Raw genomic sequence first — 26,938 nt, forward strand, 5'->3', positions numbered from 1 at the left:
TGCAAAGGCAGACACTCTCCAGCTAACGTACGTTGGGTGACGACAGTGATAAATTGCTTTGCCTATTAACACTAACACCCCGCTTTTTTCTTGCAAGCGAGGTGTTGAACTCCAGTGCTAGTAAACAAGCAAAGTTCTATCATCCGACAAGGGCCAGGCGGGCTGGTCACGTGATCTCCCCGTCTAGGTTCGTTATTCTAGGCGGCTTCGATGAGATGCACCATCGCTGTCGACTAGGGACGTGGCGAACTGTTGTCGAACCTGAGTGTCAACTTGTTCGACGACCCTTCGACCTTTCACAATATTCAACGAAGTTCGCATTATGAACAGCATGTTTTTTTACTTATACACAAAAGGTGCAACTTTAGTGAAAAATTAGTTTATACGGCTATTCGGTTAATATATTATTAAAAAAATATCACCAATGTTTACAGATTCTAAGAACAAGCATACGTACTTTTAATTGGTCTGTTTAGTTTATTTGTGTAAAAAAAACAATATACCAAATAAATATCGCATCCCTCAGCAGAACGGTGTAAACCTGGGCGAGCTGGTGATGCATAGCACAAGGAAACCAGCACCTGTTGTGTAGGTACGCTTTATCAAATTGTCCCTCGTCTTTGTGTGCACTGTTTTCATTTCGCGATTCCGTCGCTCTTCCACCAGGCGGCGTCATCTCGTTTTCAACTTCCGCGCACGCGCATAACAGTCGGACTTCAGTCGAACTTTTCTCGAATTTCGCATCAGAAGGTCGAAAAAGTCGAACCTGGTCGACATCGAGCTTGGGCAGGTTCGCGACACCTTTAGTGCCGTGAATCAATAGCACCTAAAAAACAAGGTCTGTGCCTTTAACGTCCAAACGTCACCGCTAGTGGACCTACGCAGTGCCGCCAGCGCGTGTCGCACCGCCTCACAACGAGCGGGACTCTATAAAAACGATGACGTTATGGGCAGGCCTTGTCTTCTGGTTTGTATTGCTCGAACTCCCTGTCACGCTAACGGTCCCGCAACCCGACGGATGTCTCGCGAAATCTCGTTGTCTTGACCGTGTGTCTCCCGCTAACAGGAGGGCCCGCGTTAATTGGAAGAAGGGGGCCGATTACTTGGCGCCATTTTTCTCCGCGCGTCAAGCAGGCACGCGGAAGAGAGGCAAGAGCGGAATTGCCCTCGTTATCAGGAAGGCTGAGACTCCGGGAACTGTTTATTTGCTCGGATTCCAAGTTTATCGGCACGCTTCGATACCCGGCGTCGAGGAGTCGTTTGCCGGGCTAAATCCAGTGCAAGCGGTTATGCGTTACATGTAAAAGCGTTACCGGTAACGCGTTTCGTGTAAGAGCGCTGCCGGTAATACGTTACTCTTAGTAAGGTAGTTGCGCACTCTTTTTTTTTTTTCTTCTTCAAAACAGGAACGAAACACCGTTACTTATTTCGTTTAACGGGTAACGTAGTTCCGTTACCCCTCCATCCCAAACTTCCATGAAACAAAATTCTTTTTTTTTTTCGTGTTTTTAGGCGCACTCTTCTTGTGCGTAGCAGGTGGAACCATAATAAAAATAAGGTGATTACGCTAAGCTTCCGCATGGGCATAACGTTTCTTGAATTACGGCGCTGATGCAAACCTGTATCATGAAAAACAAAAACATTTTACTTTATAAATGAAGTAACGCAAAACTTACATGAGTTACTTTTTATCAGTAAGTCTAACGCGTTCCATTTATTTTGAAGTGATGTAGTCGGTAACGCGTTTTTTTTTTATTCGAATAACGAGAAATGTATTTCGTGACCTCGTTTTGGTAGCGCCTGCAACACTGCCCAAAATCCAACTGGCGCTTGTCGGGATCGGAACGGAATAATGAAGGAAGAATGTTATGAGATCACAGAGAAGAGGGCAATATGCGAATAACTCGACGCTGCTTGCCAAAGATCTTTGAGTGGATTCCTCGGACTGTTTACTGCCTTCAAAGAACCAAGGTCTCTTGGTAGAGAGCATCAGCTCACATAAATGAGTAACGAAATGATCGCACGCAGCTTCTAAGGACGTAACCCTTAAAAGGTTTTCTGAAGTAGACTAATGTCGGTATTTTTCACGTTAATTAGTTTTGCTTCTTTTTTTTTTTGACGTGGAATTAACTCTTTTTTTTTTCGCGCTTGCAAGGGGGTGCAAAGTTGAGAAATCGATTACTCGAAAACTTGGTTTTGGAAGCGACGTCACGCACGTCAGAAGAAATTTGAAGTCCTTTTGAATGGTGAACTAAGAAAACAAAAGACCCTGCGAGCTCTCATGCGTGACGACGCACTCCTTACACCGCAGTACACCAATGACGCGGCAAACATGCTATCGCATTCTTCATTGAGGCGCCGTCGGCCCCTTCCCTCCGCGTGTGTTTCTTCCCCCCCCCCCAAAAAAAAAAAATAATAAAAAAAAGCTTTGTATTGTGTGTTTGAAATGGCCCAATAGCACGCCCAGAAAGTCTCCGTCGACTTAACTTCGCACGCCATTCCGCACATGCAACTCGGAGATGTCGGCGCGGGGCGCTGCAAAATTGCTTCAACGGGACTCCGAGTCACGGGCGTCCACTTCTTGCGCACCCGCCATCGTCATGCGGCACGAGACCGTGGACGTATCTTTAGCTGCCATAAACAACAGATATGCGGAGAGTGTTCAATGAACGGCCTGTCTTATATCACGCCCCCCCCCCCCCCCCCCCCCCCCCTCTCATTCCTCGAGCCACCCACACGTAGTTCTACGGAAATTTATGCAACATAGTACACGCATTCACCGACCACTTGTTTTCCACGAGAGCTTGGCGGTCATGGCGAAGGGAGGCTGGAGAGCGCGTTGAGCCGGGACCACACTGCTTATGCATCATACAAAGAAACAGCCTGCAAACACTGTCTTCGTTGAACGACTGTCCTGTTACATTTGTCATACAAAAAACCTTCTGCAGACATGTTTGGAGCATACAGGGGCCCTGTGCTACATTCGGGACCAAGCGGCACAGGGAGTCAAAGAAATCGCCACCGTCTGTGATTGATCAGCCGTGCGGCGCTGAACAATCGCAGACGGTGCTGATGTCTGGACTCTTTGTCCCGCTTGGTCCCGTCGTGCAACATAGGGCCTTGGATGTACGAAGTAAACATGCTTCCTGTCCTTTCATAATGTTTGCAGCGAACATAGTGCCTTTCGTTCGATAGAGGAGCGATGCGACAACGGTTTCGGGGAGTTCCGAGAAAAGTAACTTTACGGGACGAAGAAGAAGCAGCGAGATATTAATCGTTATGAGGACATTCAGTTTGACTGCCGTACCAATTTTTAGCTACTGCTCTTTCTCCGGTATACACCAACACTTCGAGGACTACAACATCGAAAGTAGCAGCAGCGGTGAATCAGTGCGGGCTTCGGGGTAGGCAGAAGCGAGGGGGGGTGGCAAGAACCGGCTCCAGGGGCGTAAAATCCAGATGAATTCGAAAACACCACCAAAAGACGTCAATGTTCTTCTGATTTTGAACTGGAAGAAGAACCATCTGTGAGGCGACACGATGCTCGAATAGAAATTCCGTGAACCCGAGACGGGCATACGGAGAATGTATTTCCGAGTATGACATCATCTGTATTCTAGTATTCTGAACTTTGACGGAGGACTACCCCGTTACGCCCGACCATCTCACACCGTCCGTGCCTGGTGCAGTAACAAAGTACAACCATACGTATAGTCGTTTTCGCCTCGAGAAGATCCCCGTTAAAGAACGTGCAGCTTCTTGCGGTGCACTGCCTAAGAAAGAATTAGGAAACTATAAACAGATATCAATATTACCAACAACTGCTCACATTCTCGAAAAATGGGTACAAATATGTATGAATGGCTTCTATAAGAGAGTTTCGTTGTAGAACGACGGGCAATACGGTTTCAGGCAACAAAGGAACACTATTTCATTACTTGAAGTTTCCTGGGACTGTGTGAATGAAACGCTTGAAAATAGTAAGGGAGCCCTTGCCTTGTTTTTGGAGTTGTCCAAGGCATTTGATACAATGGATCACGCACTCCTCCTATCAAAACTCAATAAACATGGTTTCAGGGGCCCGTTACAGAAATTCTTCACTGAATACTTCACAAACAGGTTTCAGATGGATAAAATTGGAAGCAGCACTAGTACAAAACTCAGAGTCGATTGCGGCGTGCAAGAGGGTAGCACACTAGGTCCGTTATTGTTTAATAGAAATGTGAATGATCTAGGGTTATTACAACTACGATCTAGAATGTTTCAGTATGCGGATGATACGGTTCTATTACTCCCGCATGACAACTATAACCAGGCGGTTCCGCTGCTTCAAAGCGATATAGATTAATTAGTTAACTGGTTCTCAAGTAATCTCATTTCTGTGAACGTCAATAAAACAAACTTAGTCTGTTTTTGTAATCCCCATAAACAAATTACTCTAGTACCAAACATATATCTTCACCTCCGTGATCATGCTCAACACATTTGCCCGTGTAGACCATTACCTTATGACTCATCGGTTAAATATTTCGGGTTAATATTTGACCAACATCTCCTTTGGAATTAACAAAACGAATTTATTATTAAGAGAATGCGGGTGGTATCGGCGTATCTCTACAATCTAAAGGGTGCATGTACTGTAAACTTGCGGAGAACTATTTTCAGATCTTGAGGAGAATCAGTTATACGGTGTAGAATTACAATATATGGGAACTGTTCCGAGTACAAAAAACAGGGAATTGATAGATTCATAAAATATGGTGTAAACAATATTTCTTACGGGTCAGTGCACGATAAACTAGGCCTTGAAGAAAAAAAGCGCGTGTTAGAAATATTGTCATTTAGTCAGTTTCATAGATGTGTGATAAAAACAAGTAATTATTGCAGTATAACTTTTAAACAAAAGGTAAAAAGAGAAACTTGCGGCGTACAGATAGGTTCGAGGTCCGTAAGATTCAAACAAAATATGAAAAAAAGTTAAAACGACACTATGTCCTTTCGATGTACAACAGTTTGCCAGAGTCTTTGCTGAACTTATCATCCTTTCGTGCGGTAAAACGGAACGTAAGAGAATGGTGCCTCACGCTAGCGCAATAGTAATTATATAATAACTTATTGCGTATTCGTTGCCCACATTCCTAGATTATTGTTGTTCGTTAGTTTTGTTTCTCCAGTGGTCAATGTGTCACGGTATTTTGTTGGCTGCCTGGTCTCACATACAACCATCTTTGCCTTCGTGGGCCAGCACGCTTACACATGTATTTTTTTCAAAGATAATAAATATATTATTATTATTATTAATTCTTTCCCTTAACTTAAGATCAACTATCACCTACCTAATCAAGAAATTTCACGTTTCATGCGGGCAAAGCATCGTTTGTATTCTCCTTACAACCAAATGTATGCGGAGAGCAAGTCGTCTGCTTTTTGTTCAGGAGTTGCGGTCACGTCAGACTGATGCCGAGCTCTGATAGGCTTTGATTGATAGGATAGTGGGTGGACCTCAATGCTAGATGTTTTGTGGTCTACCCACTATTTTCTTCAATCAGCCAATAAGAGCTCGGCGTTCTGACATCATTGCAATGCATGTGCAAGAAGCAGACGAACTTGCGCTCCGTATAGCCTGCCGGTAACAGCCAGGCGGCGCCAGTAGAATAAGAACCCAAGGTTATAATTTGCCCTGGTGTAACTTGGCAAAAGGTGAACGATAAGCCTCCTATTGTGTGCCGATGGCTTCGATATCCGCTACGTATACGAGCGCAACGCACACACATTGGAGCATAAAGACTGATATACTTCTGCGCAGTAAAAGCGCACTCCGGGGATACGTAGTCACGTTCCGATTGCCCCGCCAGGCCGCAGCGTCCGCCGTACTTGCCCGTTATGCGATCACGGCTTTCTGGCCTACCCAGTATGTCTTGCTTCAAACACTAGGCTATAGCGGCGCCACTAGAGTAATAGCTCACGTTTGAACAACGCAACTGCCACTCCCAGGCATACCCTATGTTTCTTGCTTCAGTCTCTAGATAGCGCCAAACCAAACAGCATTGCAGGTTGCCTATAGACCTTTGCAGAAATCGCCTCCTGTGCGCTGCCATCTTTGTCTGCTGGGCTGTGGAACGCCTTCCAAGCATATGCTGCTTATCTGCTGTGCGGTATATCGGACTCTGCGCATGCGTCCACAGCTCAGTGACTCGGCATTTTTTGCCCGCTCGCTTCGTTCGAGACTGCCGCTGGAAAGGTCTATACGCTCCGTTTCACTCCGACAGCGGCCGACGCTGCGATTTGACGGGGCCAAGCAGCAGCACCAAAAGAGCGTCGTCACGGTGCTTGTTGTCTTTGGGAGTTTGCTATCATCGGCTCAACCAATCACGGACATAAGAAAGAAGAAAGCGCCTCGGAGCATTCACTGTGTGTGATAGGTTTAGTCGGTGATAAGAAACGTACAAAGGCGACGATGCACTTTTTCCGCAGCTTGATTGGCTCTATACAATTTCACCGTCGTCTGCGGTCGACTTACACTCTAAAAAATGTATGTGCGTCTACTTTCACACACAACACTTGGAGAGCCAATCACCGCAACTTACGGAGGCAGCTCAGCTCAAAAAACGCAGTCAGAGTTGTGACATTAAACTATGCAAGCGTGACGTTTTGCATTGCTTAATGTCAGAATTCAGACTGCGTTTTTTGGTCTAAACATATGTTTCGGCTACAGCATAACTGAAAAGGACAACGGCGCCAAGAAACGAGAGACAGGTTGTCTCTTGACAACTTGACAAGTGGAAAAAAAAAAGCGTTCGGTCCGTTCGTTTTTTGTTCTTTTTTACTTGTCTTGGCGCTGTTCTCCTTTTTAGTGAACGCAGTGCCTACAGTATACCGCCTTGCTCGGATTTCTGAACCACGTCAGTCGCAAAACACGAAACAGACAAGGAGTGTGCGGGGACGGGCTAATTGTGTTTGTGTCCTTTGCCAGTTGTTTTTACGCAACGTGGGATCCGCTGGTGGTCTTGATCTACCTACTTCAGAGCCATTACAGCAAAAGGACTCGTGCTACCGGGAGGACCAACATATTTGTACTGCACACAGACTCACGCACACGCACGAACACACACAGACGCGCGTACATACGCACACGCAGACACTGGCGGGCGCACGCACGCACGCAATAACCTCTCAAGGTTTGACCAGCGCACATGTCGAGCAGAATCAAATATTTCTGAGTCACGTTGCCGTTGTGCGTCATGTTGCGTCCTCCCAAAGGCTTCGTTAGTGCTGCAGACGCCGAGAGACGCTGACAGGCACTAGTTTATGTCCGTGGATTATGCACGATGGCACGCTAGGACGGTTGAAAGATGTGGTTGTGTTATCCCTGTTTTAATTGTTTTATTCTTTCTTCATTCATGACTTAAACCAACACGCTCGTCTACCAAGCATAGGACGGCGCTTCGCGTCAGGACTATATGGCCGCGTCTCGCAGACGCTAGAGGAGGCGCCTCTTATATGGTCGCGTCTCGTGCGAGCTACAGCGTTCCCTGGCCGAGAGAAAGAGACCTATTCTACGACCTGATCTTTGGCAGCACCGAGTTTTCAGCAAGATTTTACTTTGTGAACAATTCAAAAGTCTCGAACGTATAAAAAAATATGTTACTAACAATGCGTTTTTATCTGCCACAGGTGTTTGTTATAATAGTAATTTTACTGGGCTTTTTAATTTAAAGCTGCAGCCTTTGACGTTTGCTAGCCGACCGGTTATGTAGGTGCTTTCACCGAAGGTATGCACTCTAATACCCCTGTTACACGGCGCACTTAACCGCGGTTAACTCAGCTTTAACTGCGGTTACGTGGCAGCATAGATGCCGCACTATGCCCTCGGACAGCTATTTCAAAAGAAGTGAAGACAGCGCGTGCACTGCTTTGATGGGTGCTCAAGATGCTCAAGCGCACGTTCGCCCGTAGCTTCGACTGCATAGCCGCAGAATGTTATAGGCAAGTATTGTGCGCTAACTGTGGCTTAGCTTAACTGCAGTTAAGTCTGCCCGTGTAACAAGGGTATAAGACATCTGGGCCGGCTTGCTAGAAACAGCGTTTGAGCTGAGACTGGGCTGAAAGAAAGCACCGCTCCTGACCAGCGCACGAGCTGACCGGGACTCAAGCCGCGTCTCATGACGCTCGCGAGCCCCAGCCTTCGCAGTGCTTTCTTTCACACAGTCTCAGCTGAGACGCTGTTTCTAGCAAGCCGACCCTGGAAAGTCTTCTCTCCCGCAAAGAGCGTGCTAAAGTTAATTACGCAATCTACACTCAGCAAATGACGGTGCTGATAATCTTTAGACCCCAAATGCGGCCTGCGCTGTGGCACTGCGCACGCTGAAACTTCATGCTCAATGCCTTTTCTACGCTAGTACGCTAAAGGAGCGACTTTAAGGAAATACTGTCAATCCCGTCAACCCCGCTGATTGAAGGGCTCTCCCCATGGGCATCGCGGGAGAGCGGATGCTCCGGATCTTTGTAGTGTACAGGAGAATAAAGACACTGACAGCCACTTAAAGGGCGTTCGTCAATAAGAGCGGGGAAGAACGAAGCATGAGCATAAAAAGACAGGCCCCGGGTTTCTTAAGCTATCAGTAACAAAGACCGCTGCGCACAAGCCTGTACTGATGGACCAGGTCGTCAGAGTAGCTGGCAACGACGAAGAAATTAATAGCAACGCCGGCGGCGATCACAAGATCGGCGCGACGACTGGGACGGAAATACACACCCCGCAGGGCGACCGCATGAGGGACATAATCAGGACGCGACGAGAGCAAATTCGTATTGTATTAGCGTCTACTCGAGAACTCCGTGAGCGCGTGTGCATTCAACACCACCTAGGAGACAAAAAAAAAAGAAAAGGCCTGCGTATGACGTCATCGTTAGTGAGCCCCCGCCCCAAGCGGCAAACACGCCAAAGCACGACGAAAGACACCAGAAAGCGGCGGACGCGTTCTTCTTGGCGTGGCCGCGTGCTAGCGCATAGATCCCTCTATACTCACAAAGCCTGGCAGATTGACGACGGAGCCGTAGACTGCCCGGTCGCAGATTTGGAGCCCGAAAATCTGGTAGCACAGAGCACCAAACAGTCATTTCTTGGGGAACCTGAACGTCAGCGCACAGCTTTTGCAGTGGCGAGAATCCGAAACAGACTTGTTCGCTCGGGAGAAGTGTGTTTCGGCACCTCGCCGCAGCGGGGCGCCAGTCACACGTGGCTCTCCTCTCATCCGTTGTCTGCCGCTCCACTCTTTCCATTTCAGCGGCCGCTTGTCGTGGCGATCTGCCAGGGTTTGTCAGTAAGTGAAACCCGTTTAGAACGAAACCCACGTACAGCGAATTATTGTCGATAACGAACTCAGGGAAAATTTAAATAAAAGTGCATGTAAAAGTACTTTTTATAACGAATAACATATTGGCTATATCGAGCTTTTCCCCCGGGAAGGCTTCCGAAAAACGCGCGAACAATCGTCTTCTAGCCTGTCCCTTCCCCCCAAAAAAAGTAGGAAAGAAAGAAAATTCGAAAGCTCAAGTTGCGAACAAAATTGAGCGAAGAGAAGCGGTTCAGAGGGGGAGAAAGCTAAGAAAATACACTGCACGCACGCAAAACAAAAGAGAAATACTTTCCAGCGCGTTGTTACAAGCCGGAAGCGAAGAGATGAGAAAGAAAGAGAAGCTCTCGCCTTACAACGAACGCATCATCTAAGTTCGTTGTAAATGGTTTTTGCTGTATCGAAATACTTGCTATAGCGAACTGATCGTAGCGTTTCCTGCTGTTCGTTATAAACGGGTTTGATTGTATATATAGGAGGCAATGGCTAGCGTCGCGCTACTTGTGAGACGCTGAAGACACGCTGGCGGCGACGCTGACGCCAGACAGGGGGCGCGGCGTGGATCCACCAGGGATGACGTTTGGGGGGGGGGGGGGGGGGAGGGGGGGGAGGGGGGAGGCGCAGGCCTTGTCTTCTATAGCCCGTTGCAACTCAGGAAGGTAGGGCGAGGGAAAGGAAGGTCGGGGAGCAGAAAGCATACAAAACGCTAAAAAAAAAAAGAGGAGCAGGTTTCCTCCTTTCTACTCCAGCGTTCCGTCTGCTTCCTCCTCCCCGGCCTTCCTTTCCCTCGCCCTACCTTCTTGAGTTGCAACGGACTATAGGCGGTATTTGTGCATCCGACAGGCCAACGGTTTATGGTGAATTCCGCTCGCAGATCTCGAGCGCTCCGAAAGCGCTCCATTTGGAGCGCGCATATTCCACCCGCAGATCTGGCTCAAGTTGGTCATCTTCCGCTCGTAGATCTCTGGCAGCGCCCGCTCCACGGAGCGCCCCAAACTCCGCCGAACTTGCTCCTCGGGATTTCACAGATCTCTCCGGAAGTTGACAGAGCGGCCCACGTGATTTCCGTCTAAATCGGCGGTGCGCAAGCGCGGCGAGGTTGGAGAGATCGGCGGGCCGGTCGGGTCGTGGAGTTGGATCTGTTCGGGTGCATCGGTTGTTTACTCTGGATTGTGACGGCTCGAACGCTTCTACTTCGCGTAGATCAGAGATAAAAAGCCGGGAATGTGGAGCGTGGCAAATCGTAAGCGCTGACGTCTGTGATCGCGAGAGGAAGAACGAGAAAAAGAACGACAGAAAAGCCGGAGGCAGACGCAAGGTTAGGCCTATTCATTCTGCAGCCAGTGATTGTTTACCTTTTTACACTGCATTCCGTCAGCGTTTTCTCGTGAAATAAAGCAAGAAGTGGTTAGGCAATGACCGCGCAAGTGATGGTTTGTTACCCCTGTGTTTATTAAAGTCGTACTACAAATCTGAACTCCACCGCTGGCAATCGCTGTCCGTGCCCCGCCGCTTCGAGGCGGCCGAAAGGTATGTGACGGTGCCGAACGCGGACGTCTTCGTTATTTGTGACATGGGCGCCGTGGTACGTATAATTTCGCCCGGCCTGTGTCGCGTGCTATTTCTGCAGCTAAGCAGTGACGGTGGTCACTGGTCTTTGGAAAGATCAGACGGCTGAGGCGTTGGGGGGACTGGTCAAGTTCGAGCAGCGGCCATTTTGTACGGCGGAGGGAGAAGGGGTGGGAAGGGGTGTGGGGGAGGTCGCCAGGTTTCTCCAAAAATGCAAGTTTGTCTTCCCCTCGTCGATTCGGAGCGGGTCCCACGGAGCGGAATTTTGCCACCCTCGCGGATTTTGTAAAGCGCTCCAGATCTACGAGTGGAATTCACCATTAGTTCTCTCCACGAGCTCACTGAGCCAATCAACTTGCGTCTTGGCGTTATCTGCACGAAGAGATGGGCGCCGAGACGCGTAGCCGCGTGGTGCAAGAGTAATAACAGATCGTATAATGGGTATTATTCATTACAAACCATATTTGATAACGCTGCTTACAGCGCATGCTCAGAACGAGCTCACATTAATAAATTAAGAGGTTAAAAGCGCGAACAAAGCGAGGACAATAAAGGCACAAAAAACGACAGGACATGGGCTAACACCCAATATATTTTATTAGAAACCATCGTCACTTATACACACACACTCATTTGCCCCACTTGGATCACAACCAATCACCACAGGTAGCCATCCACAAAAATCACTTCATTTTAGAGTGAATAAAGACAAGGCGCGCTAATGGATTTGTCATCTATCTTTTTGATATAAAACGCCTCTATAATCTCTCTCAGTTTTATCTTTAGCTTTTTTTTTAAAACTTCGTTGCATCCGAAACACGTTGTTGCGCACAGGGAGATTATGCTCTCGTTCGTTAAAACAGCAGCCAGTTTGCCCGATGTAAACTTTTCCACAATTTAGCGGTAAACTTTGTCCACTTGTCCACAACTTAGCACTAAACTTTGTAAACATTTCCACAACTGTTGTGTTTGTTTCTTTATTGTCCTGCGCTTTTAACCCTTCAATTCAATATGAACCAACTCGTCCAAATCTGTTTTAATGTCACATTAATAGGCTGACAAGGCCGGCAATCTTGATGGCCCGGAATGCACGTTGCAAAAGAACTGTGGAAGCTCGACATAAGCACCCGCTGAGCATTCACACTCAGAACTACGGCCGCCAGTAAATACTCCCGATCCTCACGGCCGCTCAATCTGAAACGCAGAGGTGCGACCCGCCAGCACTCTAAAAAAAGTCTGTGCGTCTACTTTGACACACAACACTCGGAGAACCAATCAGCACAACTTACGGAGGCAACTCAGCGAATGACGATACCGAAACATCTGTTTAAACCAAAAAACGCAGTCTGAGTTGTGGCATTAAAGGGACACTGACAGGGTATTTATGCTCGCTGAGGTTTTTAGTTGTACGTGACATATGAGAGCTGAACTACCCAGAACAGAATTCGCGGCTCAAAGTTCGGTTTCTTTCCGCCCGAAAACCGCCGATCAAGAACTGGCCGGTTCGAGTCTCGCTCACTCTCTTTTCCGCGGTCACGGGCCGTTTTCTAAGGTATCGATGCGACCACCAAATTTAATCAAAGTCGTGGGTCACTGAAGGCACACACTCAATGTTAAAAATAGAAAAAAATATGAAACCCATTTTTTTGTGGCTTCTAAAAAACTGCAAATACGTTGATTGAAAAAAAAAAGTTCCACAGACAACCGGAAGCATTCTGTGCGTTCGTCCTTTCGCGTATCGTGGGACTCGCGGGGACGGCAATGGCAGCGGACGACCGGCGTGGGACCTTTATTTCAGAACTGTTGTTCGCGGTACCGGCGAATTCTGTCTACCTTTGAAATTTGAGACTGATCAAAAGAATTGGTATTCATCCCGTACGACACGCCCGACCACCAAGCCGATTTGCACGAAGACGTCGCCGAGCCGTCGCTCCCTTCTCGTGGCTGAAGACATCGCTCGCGCAAACGTCAAGCACGACGTGTCTACTTCGAGTTGAATATGCACGCGTACGATTTCTTTACTAGGTGTGAATGTCGCCAATACGTGGTGCTTCCCGACTTCGACCCGGGAGTGTTTTTTGCTAGAGGAAAATCGGCAGCAAACTTTGGAACTTACAGTTTACCGATCATTACTAAGGAGGGAGGTGCCCCGGTAGCTCAGTGGCATTCTATTGCCGGCGCTCGTCGGGTGCGGACGATAGGATGAGTAGCTCCCACGGAGCGGTGATAACGGCCTTCGCGGGCCGCGGTTCTTCGGCTGCTGATAACTACCGCATAATCCTGCCCCCTCTGCCTTCTGGAATAGTCACGACGAACTCTTTATTTTTACACTGCGACGTAACCGGACGACCATACCGTATTGACGACTTTCGAGAAGAATTACAGCGACTGCAAGTACTCGGCGATGTGGCCTCATTTGGTGCTTATCAAATGAACCACGTTTGGATGGTCGCCTTCCAGTCTACAACAGCAAAGGACCAACTGCTTGCGGCCAAGGAGCTCACCATCAAAGGCAAGCGCTGTCTTCTCATTGACCCCCAAAACTCAGAACTCCGCATAAAGATTCACTGGGTTCCTTTTCTCGTGTCCGATGACACGGTGCGTCGAGCGCTAGAGCAGTACGGCCAAGTTCATGAAGTCACCCGCGAGACGTGGCGGGCCCAGGGTTTTCAGGGCATACAGTCGACGACAAGACTGGTTCGAATCACTCTGAAAGAGGGCGTCACAAAGGAAGACGTCCCTCACCAACTCCGGCTGTTCGGCGGCACAGCGCTCGTCCTAGTGCCCGGACGCGCCCCCTTATGTCTCCGGTGCAAAAAAACCGGGCATATTCGGAAGGACTGCAGAGTCCCTCGCTGTGAGGACTGCCATCGATATGGCCACACTAGGACAGATTGCGTTAGAACCTACGCAGCTGCAACAAGTGGACCACTCCTCGATGAAAACCTCGACATGCTGATGGACGAAAGGGAAGCGGAACAAGCAGCGAGCGCGGGCACCACCGAGTGCAACTCTCCCACGGAGTCACTGACCAGGGGCACGCCTGCGGTCATCCCCGAGTGTAACCCATCTGCGGCCCCGCTGACCAGCAGCATGCCCTCGGACACCACCGGGCGCAATCCTTCCGCGGCCCCGTCGTCCAGGGGCACGTCTGCGGCCTCAACGTCGACACCTTCCTCACAAGTCGAGCTTTCTGCGGACGCTACTACTGAGGACCCACTAACTGGCGGTGACACAACGCCCGTTTTCCAGGCGGATGGCCGGGCGAACCAAGCGCAGGAGGCAGCGGTACCGGACACGGCAGGGCAGAACGAAGCGGAGATGGAGGTGGTTGCCACGGCTATCAAGCGACCTCTCGTCCAAGAGAACAGCGCTGAGGAAGAGGAGGACGGCACACCGACTTATTTACACTGTAAACTCGCCACAACCAGACGCGGACGCCTAAGAGCCCCGAAGCCCCGGCCTCCGCTAGAGGACCGGCACGAAAGGAACTCCTAGAAGGTGAACTGTTCCAACGCTTTCAGCGTCGTGCTGTGTGCAGACGCGTTTTGATGCGCGGGGTTTTGTTCTCTATTTTCTTTGGATCGCGACCATAATGAAACAGTTGAAATTAGTAACTTTAAATTGCGTTAGCCTGATAGCTCGAATAAGGAAACAATGGGTGTTAAACGCGCTGTTGAAAGAGAACGCAGACATCGTGTTTCTACAGGAAACGAAACTCTCCTCCGATTCTCAGGTGCAAGAATTGGCTCGATTCCTTGAGCGACATTTCAGTTTGTTTCATTCGAATGCTATCGCACAGAGTGGGGGGGCGGCTATCCTAGTTCGAAAAGATAGTGCTCTCGCCGTGCTTCCGGAGTGGGAAAGTGATAAGAGCGGTCGGGTGTGTGCAGTGGAACTGCTGTGTAATCGTGAGCTCTTTAAAGTTGTGTGTGTTCACGCCCCCAACACACCAGCAGATCGTAAGAACTTTTTTATCAATCTACGACAATACTTGGACACATCGGCAAAGACGATACTAGCTGGTGACTTTAACTGTATTGTAAATTCGCGAGACTGTTCAAACGGGCTCCATTCTGATTCGAGCGTTGGAGAGCTTAAGAAGTTATTACGGGATTTTGACCTTCAAGATGTGACGGAAGTGGCGTCGGCGCCGTGGCCCGGCTATACCCATTGGCAGGGCAATTGTCACTCGCGCCTCGATCGTGTGTATGCGTCAAGCGAATGCGTAGCGACTGCGGAAGCATACAAGGTCAATGCCGTCGCTTTCTCGGACCATGCAATCGTTTCAGTGCGGGTGGGAAAAAGCAAACCTAAAGTAAAGAAAACATCAGGGTGGAGTTCTTGGAAAATGAACGAGAGCCTGCTAGAAGAGAAGCCGCTTGCTGCCAAAATAGAGGAAGTTCTACGCGAAACAAACAAGGCTGGCGTAGACGCTGTTAGGTGGGAACTCGTGAAGGAAGAGGTCAAATTAATCACCTTTCGGTATAGCCAGGAAAAGGCTGCTCAAACGCGGGCAGAAAAGCGCAGCCTTGAATTAACTCTGAAAACTTTAATCGGTGAAGAAAGCCGAACCCCAGGCGTGTTCACTAGCGATATTCGCGAATGCAAGTCACGACTCCTCTCGATTATGGAAGGTGAATATCGTGGTGCAATGGTGCGATGCCGGTTGCATGCGTTAGACACAGAAGAAAAGCCGGTTAAAATCTTTAAAACGAAAGAGCGCAATCACATTCGCCGAAATAAAATAACTTCTCTGCAAGTTGGGGAACAGGTTTTTTCAGAGCAGGACGACATCGAACGTGAACTCGTAGACACATTCACTAAGCTGTTGAGTGTGCAGAAAGAGGTAGATGAGACCACTCTAGAAAAATGTTTGGAAGCCATGCCGAAAATTCCTCCGGAGATTTCTGAGAAAATAAACGGGGAAATCACTGAAAAAGAAATAGGAGAAGCGATTAAAGAACTTAACACCAGAAAGTCGCCAGGTGTAGATGGGCTGGGTTCAGCATTTTATAAAAAGTTTTCAAGCCTTCTAATTCCAATACTCCGAAATGTGTATGCAGACATCTTAAAACGAAATTTGCTACCTCCATCAATGCGACAAGCAGTAACAGTTCTCATTCCCAAAAAAAATGCAGGCTCCAGCGTTACGAGCGCAGACAACCTTAGACCAATCAGCCTGTTGACTTCAGATTACAAGATCCTCGCCAAAATTCTGACTAAACGCATTGAACAGGGTTTAAGCTGTATTGTGGGAAATCATCAACCTTACGGGTTTAAAGGTAGGTCGATCACAACAAACTCCCACATAATGCGGACTATATGCGAAACGGCGGAGGCCGAACAACACCCCATTGCAGTGCTCCAGGTCGATCTTAGTAAGGCCTTCGATAGGGTGTCACACTCGTTTCTCTTTACACTTCTGGAACGATGCAGTCTTGGAGGGACGCTAACAAAGTATGTTAAGATTTGCTACAGGGAAATCACTACTCGCTTATTAGTCAACGGGAACCAAACTACTCCTATAAAGGTAAAATCATCAGTAAGGCAAGGATGCCCAATGTCGCCGCTGCTCTTTGCGTTATATTTAGAACCTCTATGTAAAATAATTATGGCCGACGAGAACATACAGGGCGTGAATCTTGGCACCGGCCCAACTAAAATTCTAGCCTATGCCGATGATGTTGCAATTGTATGTTCGTCTAAGCGAGAACTGGAGCTTGCAGTAAAACATTTATCGGATTTCTCCAACGCGTCAGGGGCAGTCATGAATATGTCCAAATCGACTGGGGCTTGGCTCGGCCCATGGATCACAAAACCCGAGAGGTATTTGGGCATGAATTGGTCGTGCTCAGTCTCTAAATATCTCGGAATTGAACTCGAAACTTCATCACTCAGCACCGGCCGAGAGGGCATTCATTTAAATAAGGTTCACGGAAAAATGAGCGAATGGCACGGAAGGTACCTTTCGTTCTTTAACAGGTCTTTCGTTTGTAACTCTGTATTCTTTTCGAGTGTATGGTATGCGGCACAGGTTGTGCCGTCCCGTCAAGTAGATATCCACAAGTTTCACAGGATTTGTGCAACATTTATCTGGCAATCTTTGTTTGAACGGATGCGTAGAACTAATTTGTTTCTTAGCCTTTCCAAAGGAGGTATGGGACTGGTTAACTTAGAACTGAAGATAAAAGTAAATCGTTTTCTGTTTTTTCGGGACCAAATCCACCCGGTTCTGGCGAGATCCTTAAAGTGCCTAGGGGGACGATACCTGTCGGCCTGGCAAGTTAGTACGGAAGAAGCCTCCAGAAGGGCTCCCGTACTTAGGTTTTACAAAGAAATTGAAGACGCCATTACTTTTTTTCAATCACGTTTTTCTTGGGACTACTTAATCCAGGCGAATAGGAAAAAGTTGTATTGGGACACTATCGACCTGGTAATACCGCCACCAATGTATCGCTCTCCGCCGGAAAGCGTAGAAGGGTCTACAGTGTTTAAAAAACTGCGTAAATACCCGGTAAAAACATGCATAAAAGACTTCTTCGTAAAATTTCATACAGAAGTGTTGCCTGTTAAGACGTGGCTCGAGAACAAAGGGTTTCTTTTGGCGGGGTCTGCCAATTGTGCTTTATGTCCTTTCCAGGAGACTTTGCACCATGTATTCCTGTACTGCACAAATGCTGAAATATTCTGGTCGGAACTCCGTCATGCACTTAACCTTGATGAGGCCCAGCCGGATTGGGGCACTCTAAAATTTCTCCGTGTTGCAGCTGGTGTAAACCAAAAGTGCGTAGAAGTGTTATTTCTGCTCGGGATGCATGCGATTTGGAGATCCCGTACAGATCACACGCTCGTTGAAGAAAAAGGCAAGCCTGCTTGGAGCCATTTTGTCGAAGGCTTTTCCTACACTAGTAACCTGTTAGAGCAAACGTGCATGCCCGGCTTCGAGCAGTGGTCTGTTATGCAAGCACGTTTAAAAAACTACATGGTGAAAAGAGACAAGTTCATAAATAGAAATTGTATAATGCTCAACTGATCCTATGAAAATTTGATTGGGTGGGTTTCTATACATGTGTGGCTTCGGCAATGGCCAAGAAGGCCAGCTTTTAACTCTGTAAATAAAAACGTTTTTTAAATTAAAAAAAAAAAAAAAAAAAAAAAAAAAAAAAGCCCCGGTAGCTCAGTGGGAAAGACGTCCGCTTCATACTCGGTACGACCGGGATCAATCCCCTGCGAAACTTTTTTTTTTTTTTTTTCAAACATTTTCCGATGTTTACATATCTTTTTTTTTTTTTTTACAATTATCAATGAAGAAACAAACAAACAAAAAAATAACAAACAAATGTTGTGGACAACACTTCGCCGAGTTAAATGGTATGGGATTTCCTTTTTGACAGTTGCGAACTCAATGTAATCACTTTCCACAAAATGCAAGGAGCATATAAATCAGGAAGCCTGTGCTTTCCGAGGTGCCCGTAAATGTTGAATTGCAGCCATCCATTGGTCCCGATCCCGTTGATCTTTCGGAAACTCTGTCGCGCAATGCCCCTTTTGTTTTCGGACGCAGGACATGTGATCCAGCTCTTCACGCAACATCTTGGGTGTATTCTTTTCGGAGCCGATCATGGAAATTCACCACGGGCACTCACTACTCATCTCCAACTCCTTAATGTACAAAACAACTCATCTTGGAGTTCAGAACAACGAGCGGAACAAACATAACTGCAAAAGCGAACAGTTCCCGTACGCCGCATGTCGTGTCGTCTGCTACGGAGAGGAGAAAAAAAAAAAAAAAAAAAAAGAACGCACGGTCGGGTGTAGCCACGTGACTTCCGCCACTCACTCTCTTCTCTCCACTTCTCCGACCTCCGTCGGGTTTCGGTTCGGTTTCAAGCAGTTGCGTCCTTTGGCTTTATTAAAAAAATACGCTACTCTGTTGCAAAATATTAATTGGGTAGTCCTCCGACACCATAATGAAGCGCCTGACAAAAAATGGAAAAAATTTTTTTTTGGGGGTGTCAGTGTTCCTTTAAGCAATGCAAGCATGACGTTTTGCATTGCTTAATGTCACAACTCAGACTGCGTTTCTTGGTCTAAACATATGTTTCCGCATCGCCATTCCCTGAGCTGCCTCCGTAAGTTGCGGTGATTGGCTCTCCGAGTGTTGTGCGTGAAAGTAGACTTACAGACATTTTTTAGAGTTTAGTACCCCGAGCGACCACCGCGGCGCTACCGGTCGTAAGCTACCGCCCGATCCAAAGGGCTCAGCCGTATTCATCCGTCCATCCATCCAGCTGCTGTCCATCGCCTTTGTAAAACGCCACAACCACTACCAGTATTGCAGTGTCTTCTGCGTACGCCAGAGATACTACCGTCGTGGTTAGTGCGCACGCAAAAACAACTATCGTAGGTTTTTGCGCGAGCCCTAAATTCCCTACCTTACGCCATATCCACTCACCTGAGGACTCACGCTATCGCCGCCGACTACCAGAATTAGCTAAGCGCTTTCTGTATCGGAGTGTTGGGGGAGGCGTCTAGGGAAGAATCGGAGCAACAAATAATGTGGAGGGACATGTTTAGGGGTCAAAGCTGCCGCTAAAACGATCTCAACAGGTTGCGGAACAAGAAAGGTCCCGCGCATTCTGGGCCCTGCCATTTTTAATTTGGTATTGAGGCTTCTCTGAGGCCGCTCTTATGTGTATGCGTTCTAATAAAAGTGTTTTTGCACCAAAAACAAATCAAGACCTCCCATATCAACATTAAACACCCAAATTGAAAGTTTGTTTCTGATCACTGCACTTTAACATTGGCTACGTAACACCGCGTTTAGTTTAGTTTCGTTAAGATGCCTCATGAGCAATTTCGCAGAAGTGAAATCGCAAGTGAATCCAACAGCGTAGATAAAAATCTCACCTTCTGAATCAGGCGAGGCCATTGCTTTGTCAGCTCGTACACGGCTCATTTTCTCCGAATTCAAACCAAAACGAAACGAACTGTGGTGTCGCATAAGTATAACGAATCTAAATATTAAAGTATATTAATAAAAAGCGCACATTTGATTGCGAGGGTTAATTACATAGTAACGCACGTTTTAATTGAATTGTGTAGGATAAATACAATTATCAAGAAAAGTGCAAGCCAGAGCGGCGTCCGGAAAGCCGCATCCTTCCGACACCATTCAGACTGGCAGCGCTCAAAAAGCGCGGGATCGCCCCCGTTTTGCGACCTGCTGCGATCGTTGTAGCTCTTGTAGCGGCAGTTTTGACCCCTAAGCTAGTTCCTTTCCACAAAATGTGTTGCTCCGATCCTTCCTTGACGCCTCTTCCAGCATTTAAAAACAATAAGTGCTTAGCCAGCGCTGGTGGTTCGGGAGCGATGAATAGCAGATTTGGCGGGAGGGTAGTGAATTAGAGGTACGCAGAAAAAGCTGCGGTATCGTTCACTGCGGACGTCAAGGATCACTAGAGTAGTGATGTCAGCGTACGCGATAACCCTTACAGTTGTAGTTTTAGTGGGGTAATGAGATTGGCGTCCTACACCGACGCTGGTTGCTTTGTTCCGTGGTATCTCTCCGCTGATCATTCTCGCTCCGCTGCTGCTTAACAGCGCGCGTCCCCGGAATTGACCCCGAAAGTGACTACGTCACAACATGGCGTCTGGGTCCAAACCAACCGTTGCTAGGGGCGTTGCTATAGACTAATGCATGGAGACTCCACATGAGGCTAGTTTTTTTGCTTACAAGTAAGTAAACAATTTTTCGTAAGCAACCTAACTTCTTGATGTCTAATTATGAAGATGTTCTTGTCGTCTCAGCGTCGTATTGCAACGATGAAAGCCATCTCTGAAGTATTACACTCCGCTTCGCTTTGGTAGCAGACGACACGATAATAATAATTGGGTTGTAGGGATATTTATACAGCGTGTAGTTGGTCTGCCGTTTAAAGTTGCGACGAGTCACACGCTGTAGATGAGCAATTTAGCCAGTGCAGTACAACCGCTAGCCTGGGGTCTTTAACGTGCACCACGCAGTAGTGATACACGACCGCACGCCGGTACGATGCTCATCCAGATCGAAACGGGCAGGGGTGGGGCTCGAACCCAGGATCCCTGGGTTCTGCAGAGCGAGCTTTCGCTCCACACGACACGATAAATTTGCTGGCCTCTGTTGCAGTGGGCGTATTCAATGAATTGCGTCGCTAAATGAGCGACAAAAACAAGTGCATCGCCGTGGCCGTAGAGGCCTCGCAATGTGCGTTCTTTTTTTGTGAAGAACCCAGCTTAGTTCAGAGGGGTGAAAATGCCGTAAAATCAAACCACGCTATGCAGACCAGTTACGACGACGACCTGAAGTGCATTATTGGCGTAATGCACGCCAGCATGATAAACAAATCGTACGCCGTCGAGGTAAGTCGTTTGTTATTATTATTCTTGAGGTTGCCAGGTTATTAAAGAATTGCATGTCTATCGCAATTTTGCAGTATTTTGCTTTTAGAGCGCAGCTCTTAGGGGCCCGTTCCCGGCTTGAGCGGCGTCCCCGTCGCCGTCGCCGTCGCCGTCGCCGTCGGCGTAACCGCGCGGTGCATTATGGGTAAATTTCCCCGCTAAATCTAGCGGAAAAAATTTCCCCGCTAAATCTAGCGGAAAAAATTTCCCCGCTAAATCTAGCGGAAAAAATTTCCCCGCTAAATCTAGCGGAAAAAATTTCCCCGCTAAATCTAGCGGAAAAATTTCCCCGTCAAATCTAGCGGAAAAAATTTTCCCGCTAAATCTAGCGGAAAACTTTCCCCGCTAAATCTAGCGGAAAAAATTTCCCCGCTAAATCTAGCGGAAAAATTTCCCCGCTAAATCTAGCGGGAAAATTTCCCCGTCAAATCTAGCGGAAAAAATTTTCCCGCTAAATGTAGCGGAAAAAATTTCCCCGCTAAATCTAGCGGAAAACTTTCCCCGCTAAATCTAGCAGAAAAAATTTCCCCGCTAAATCTAGCGGGAAAATTTCCCCGCTAAATCTAGCGGAAAAAATTTCCCCGCTAAATCTAGCGGAAAAAATTTCCCCGCTAAATCTAGCGGAAAACTTTCCCCGCTAAATCTAGCGGAAAAAATTTCCCCGCTAAATCTAGCGGAAAAATTTTGGTCACGTGACCCGGGGGTCACGTGACCTGGGGAGTCACGTGACCCCCTCCCGAGGTCACGTGACCTCTGAGGGGGCACGTGACCCCCGAGGTCACGTGACCCCCCCCCCCCCCCCCCCCGAGAACACGTGGCCCTCAGTACCCTCCCCTCCTCCTCCTCAAGAGCTGCGCTCCAATTCGGCGTTACAGGGAGTGGTAAACGGCTTTCACTTTTTTTTTCCTTGGTATGCATCAAATTGCGTGGACGTGCTTTATTGGTGAAGATCTCCATCGAACCCGCGATTCGAGTACAATCCCTTAATAAACTCACCTTATGTTTTTATCCAATTCTTTTGCGCTTTGGGGTCTTGCGAAAACATGGAGAAACTGCAAGAATCTTTCTCCACGCCATGGTTACAACCAGCTACGAAGCATCCTCTCATAGCGCGAGTCCACAAACAAAATTTGGGGTCTCAACCGATCGCCTGAAGTGCTTTTCTCACGGCTGCCATGCACTTTTAGCAGACGATCATCTCGATCGACGCCCGGACTTTTGATAAACCATATTTTGCGTCGCACGCCACTATGAATTTTTATAAGTGTCTGAAACTCGTTGTATTTCAAACAGATGCAATATCAGAATATCGTCTTTATTCACACGATTCAGACGCCGGGATTACCGGCACACTTCTGTCGAAACATATATCACATTCAAGCTTTCTATATCTGTGATTTTTAGAAGTTTAAATCCTACTCCTGATTTTTGAACGATCGGGTTTTCGTAGCGAAACCTAGTCACGTGTATTCGTCCATAGCAACGACCCTAGCAACGGTTTGTTTCGACCCATGACGTCACATTTACGAAGTCTATTGCCCTTGGCGTACCCGACTACTAGCGCCAACGCGGCCAGTAGAGTAAACTAATCAATCTCATCTTTGCCTATGTATACTGCGGCGCCAGGTGGCGGGCCGTACCTTGTTTTTGACCGTGTGGCCATGGTACTCTATTGCAATGATCTGGGTTAGCTGGAAAAGGGGCGGCTAGGTGGAGATGTCGTATCCAACGACACCGTTTGGGCTGTCTTGATGAGAAGCCTACAGCCGCACTACTCATAGAAAATACAAAAAAATAATCTGCAGACGTAATGCCACCTGCTATATGAACTCACCTGCAAAAATGACCTTACCCCCTGAATACCGAGGACCTTACAGACTGATTTTTATCGCGATTATACACCGGCTTAGGAAATTCTGTGTTCCCATTTTCACTTCATTCCACCACAATAAAAAAAAAAAAAAAAAGTCTGGTCTACCTGTTTATGAAATGCGCCATTTTAGCGTTTATAAACCCGAGTCATATCTAAATTCCCAAATAATGCCTGGTTACTTCTTTTCGGTGGTCTCTTTGATGATGTGTACGAGCTAGGTCGTTCTAATGCTTCGGAAATAATAATGTAAGAGATTCATCTAAGGTTCTGTGAAATTACAGAAGTTAGAGGTGGCTGGTCGGCTTACTGGAGTCTTTAGAAACCTTCGATGGATCACACGTTCACATATTATTGAGTTAATATTGAAGAAAACTTGCGACGCAGATTATTAATTGGCCTTTTAAGGTGCGGTATTGCGTTAAGGACTGGTTTTTGATTGCACGCTAAAAAGCCTATAAGGTTACGCTTGCCCCATGAGCGCATATTTGGCCAATCATTGTAATATGCGGAGCGCACTTTGTGCGAATAAAGTCAGACTTACGAACGAAATGAGCGCAAGGACGATGGACAAACAAACAATATGTCATACACACTGTTGCTGCGGATACAGGGTTTTCATGCACAAACCGCGGGCGTCCTTGTCGTTTGCACGCCCAATTGTAACGAGGAGTCTGTACGTCAACCGGCACAACTTTCTTTTTTTACGCAGTCAGGTGTCACGCGCAAGATTCACGCACGCTCTTTCAGCCAAAGGCTGACGACCACAGGGGGAGGGGGGGGCAAGGATCGTCCTCGATCTAACGGGCGTCTGTAGCGTTATCGGAGCGCGGGTGTTCTGAACAACGCACAGGGCGCTGTCGAGACGATTTCGCTTGAGACCGGCGCGGACTGGCTTCAACGTGTTCAGAGCAAGTTCGTGTTCGCGAGACCTACTTCGAGACGAAGAAGCGTGGCCGTTTTGAGTCGTTGACCGCTGAATGACACCCTTTGACCAGACGAATCGTCAGCGCACCCGCTAACAATCAGAAACGCACCTGGCTCGTTTGTGGGATCACGGTCTTGGGTTCAGATCTTGTCCCCCAGTCAAGAAATAAAGCGTGAGGCATTGATATTTCTGGAACTAAATATCCTTCTCTATCGCCAGCTTACAAAGTGAACATTCTGCGGTTTCTAAAAAGGGTCTGGTGACAGAAATAGTTGGCCAGGTAGCTTTGAATGCCTCAGGCTTGTAGCCAACGATCTTTCAACTATAAGAGACTGGACAAGTCTGGATAGGCTCTTTTTTTAATTACGCAAGTGTTAAATTGTTTATTGGTGAAGTTGATAACCAACTACTGTGTTAATTTATGAATCGATATGTAAGTTTTTTTTTTCAAGAAATACGAGACGTTTTTTCTTTCCGTTTTATTGATATTTGCCTTATATTTTATGTGTTTCTTTTTCTTTGGGATGCCGTTATATTAAAAAAAAATAAACGCGATTTTTTTCAGCGCCCTGAATACATGTAGTCGTTTTACAAAACGGCGGCCCGTGAGTCTCATGTTTCCGTTTATATCTTTTATTTTCTGCTTGTTTGTCGGATATTTTGCAGGATTTGTTATTGGGTCAGATATACAAACTGCCCGAGATAGGAAGCGCAAGCGCCAAATTGGCACTTGTTTTCTTAGTTTTACTCAGATATGGTAATGACGGGTGCTAATGTTACCGCCTATGTTGACGTCCGCAGTGAGCATTTTTCTTTACACCAATTGTGTTTTGATTGGATTATTTCAATCCCAAGAGAAATACAATAAGACTTGTGACTGCTTTCCGATGCTTCTCATCGTGACCTCGACATGCTGCACAATTACAAAACGAAAGCTTTTTTTTTTTCACCATTTTTTGAGTGGTAAGTTTAGAAAACACAAAATATTGGTGAATAAAATAAGTAAAAAGAATTGACATAAATGTACATTTCGCCAAGCCAGGATAGACTAGCTGTCGATAAGTGAAGCATTAGCAAATACCTTGACCTTTTTCAAACCTTTTACGTAGAACGAAATTTACTATAGAATAATGTTTTTACGCTTAAGAATGCTTGTCAAGGTGCTCTGTCGCCTTCTTGCCTGCTTTAATTTATTTTATGGATGGGAATTTTTGCTTACCGAACAACCAACTTTCAATGCCAAGTCATTTTTGTGAAGGCTCATTTCATTGTTCTCATCCGAGAACTTGCCGCCCTTATCTCTTCGCCTCTTTGCGAGAGAACTGAACTTGCGTTCGAGCAGTCTTTCCTTATAACCTGGTAATCCTACTCCTCCTTTTGAACACCATGCGAAGCTAAATTTTCCACTTCTTAAATTCCATCAAAAACTTCGAAAAGCAGACACCTCGTTCGTCGATATCACAAGCACCTGAGTTATCTTTTAGCTTATTTTTATGTCGCTTTCCTCCCACGTCAAGAATATATAACCAAGTTGCGAAAGGTTGTGAGAAGATTTGAAAGAAGATGCACATGAAACCGTGCTCTGAAATTCAACCTATTGAGTAACCATAAAGCAATCAAAATCCCAAGAACACGTAACAGGGATTAACTTTTTCCCGCCTTGTGTATTCACTGAAGGATGTGGTTTTGTTCATGCGGATGTTGATACAAAGCGTTCTAGCAGCCAAACGAAAACAAAGTTGATTGCTTTAAAAGAAATAGCTTTTTCTGTTTTTTTTTTGTTTTGCTTGCTTGATATGTGAAAAAAACAAAAACATCTTAGACGTTCAGTGATTAGACGAGAGCTAGGGCTGGTTCACGCTGTAGGTGAGTATTTAACGTGCGTCACGTAGTAATGATACTCCTATCGCAAACTGCTACGATGTTTCTCCAGATCGTAACGGGCAGGTGCGTGAGTTCAACCCTGGAAGGAACCGTGGGCTTTTGTTCCACCTGCTATGAGATGCGATTCTCTATTATACTGTTGTATACTGTGCACTCCAGGAGTCAATACTTGGTCCTGTTATAAGCGCTCCACTTATGACTTGCTCGCTCTCCAAAGAGAACATTACCGGTTCTTCGCTGTAAGCTCAAGACAATGAATTCAAATTGAATGAGATATATTTCTATATTTCTTTCTCATTCGAGTCAGTGTGTACAGCCTAAGATGTCAATCTAATGTTAATCTACAACCTGGAGCGTCTACTTCTCTGCAAAGCAAGTGGGAGTGCCAATCGCTGCAACCCACGGAAGAGATAATAACCACAAGGAAAATATGTTGGGACGTACTGAACGGAACATGAACAAGTAAGGCATAAAATGTCGCGCTCAGTGTCACAAAGGAGAATTTTTTTTTTAACATGAAACATTTTTTTGCTAGTTATTCGGCATTTCATGAAGCACAAAAGTGAAGCTTGGGCAAAAGCGTGGCCGCGAGGCTTGAGACTGATTGGTTGACAGGTGGGAGAGGGGGGCGAGGTACTTGACGCAGAGTGGTTAACGGGGAGGTCATGTGACCAGGGGTGGAGTGGGGAGGAGAGGTAGGCGAAGAGGTGAGATGGGAGAGGAGGAGTGGGTTCGAAGGTTTCCGAAGATCACGAGGTTGCTCGTTTGAACTGCACACATGCCACGCGTTAAATTAACCCTTTCCAGTAAGCTCCTGCGCATTCACACACCTTCTCCCCAGGCCTTGGTTCCCGCTGTCTCCATTTTCGGAGGGCAACATCCCGCACG

The 26,938-nt window shown here is 47.0% G+C and overlaps 2 protein-coding genes across 2 annotated transcripts in view; one reads left to right on the forward strand and one right to left on the reverse strand.

Moving 5' to 3' along the window:
- LOC8030654 overlaps window positions 1–26,938 on the reverse strand; it is a 107,109-nt gene that overhangs the window by 55,583 nt on the left and 24,588 nt on the right. The window lies entirely within an intron of this gene.
- LOC115329513 lies at window positions 13,110–17,689 on the forward strand. The gene is made up of 2 exons (XM_029991131.4): window positions 13,110–14,426; window positions 17,569–17,689. The coding sequence occupies exon 1, from the start codon at window positions 13,128–13,130 to the stop codon at window positions 14,421–14,423; it is 1,296 nt and encodes a 431-aa protein (XP_029846991.2). The 5' UTR covers window positions 13,110–13,127; the 3' UTR covers window positions 14,424–14,426; window positions 17,569–17,689.

The sequence above is a fragment of the Ixodes scapularis genome, unplaced genomic scaffold (genome assembly GCF_016920785.2).
Source record: "Ixodes scapularis isolate PalLabHiFi unplaced genomic scaffold, ASM1692078v2 PGA_scaffold4__175_contigs__length_147842914, whole genome shotgun sequence".
NCBI classification, from domain to species: Eukaryota; Metazoa; Arthropoda; class Arachnida; order Ixodida; family Ixodidae; genus Ixodes; species Ixodes scapularis.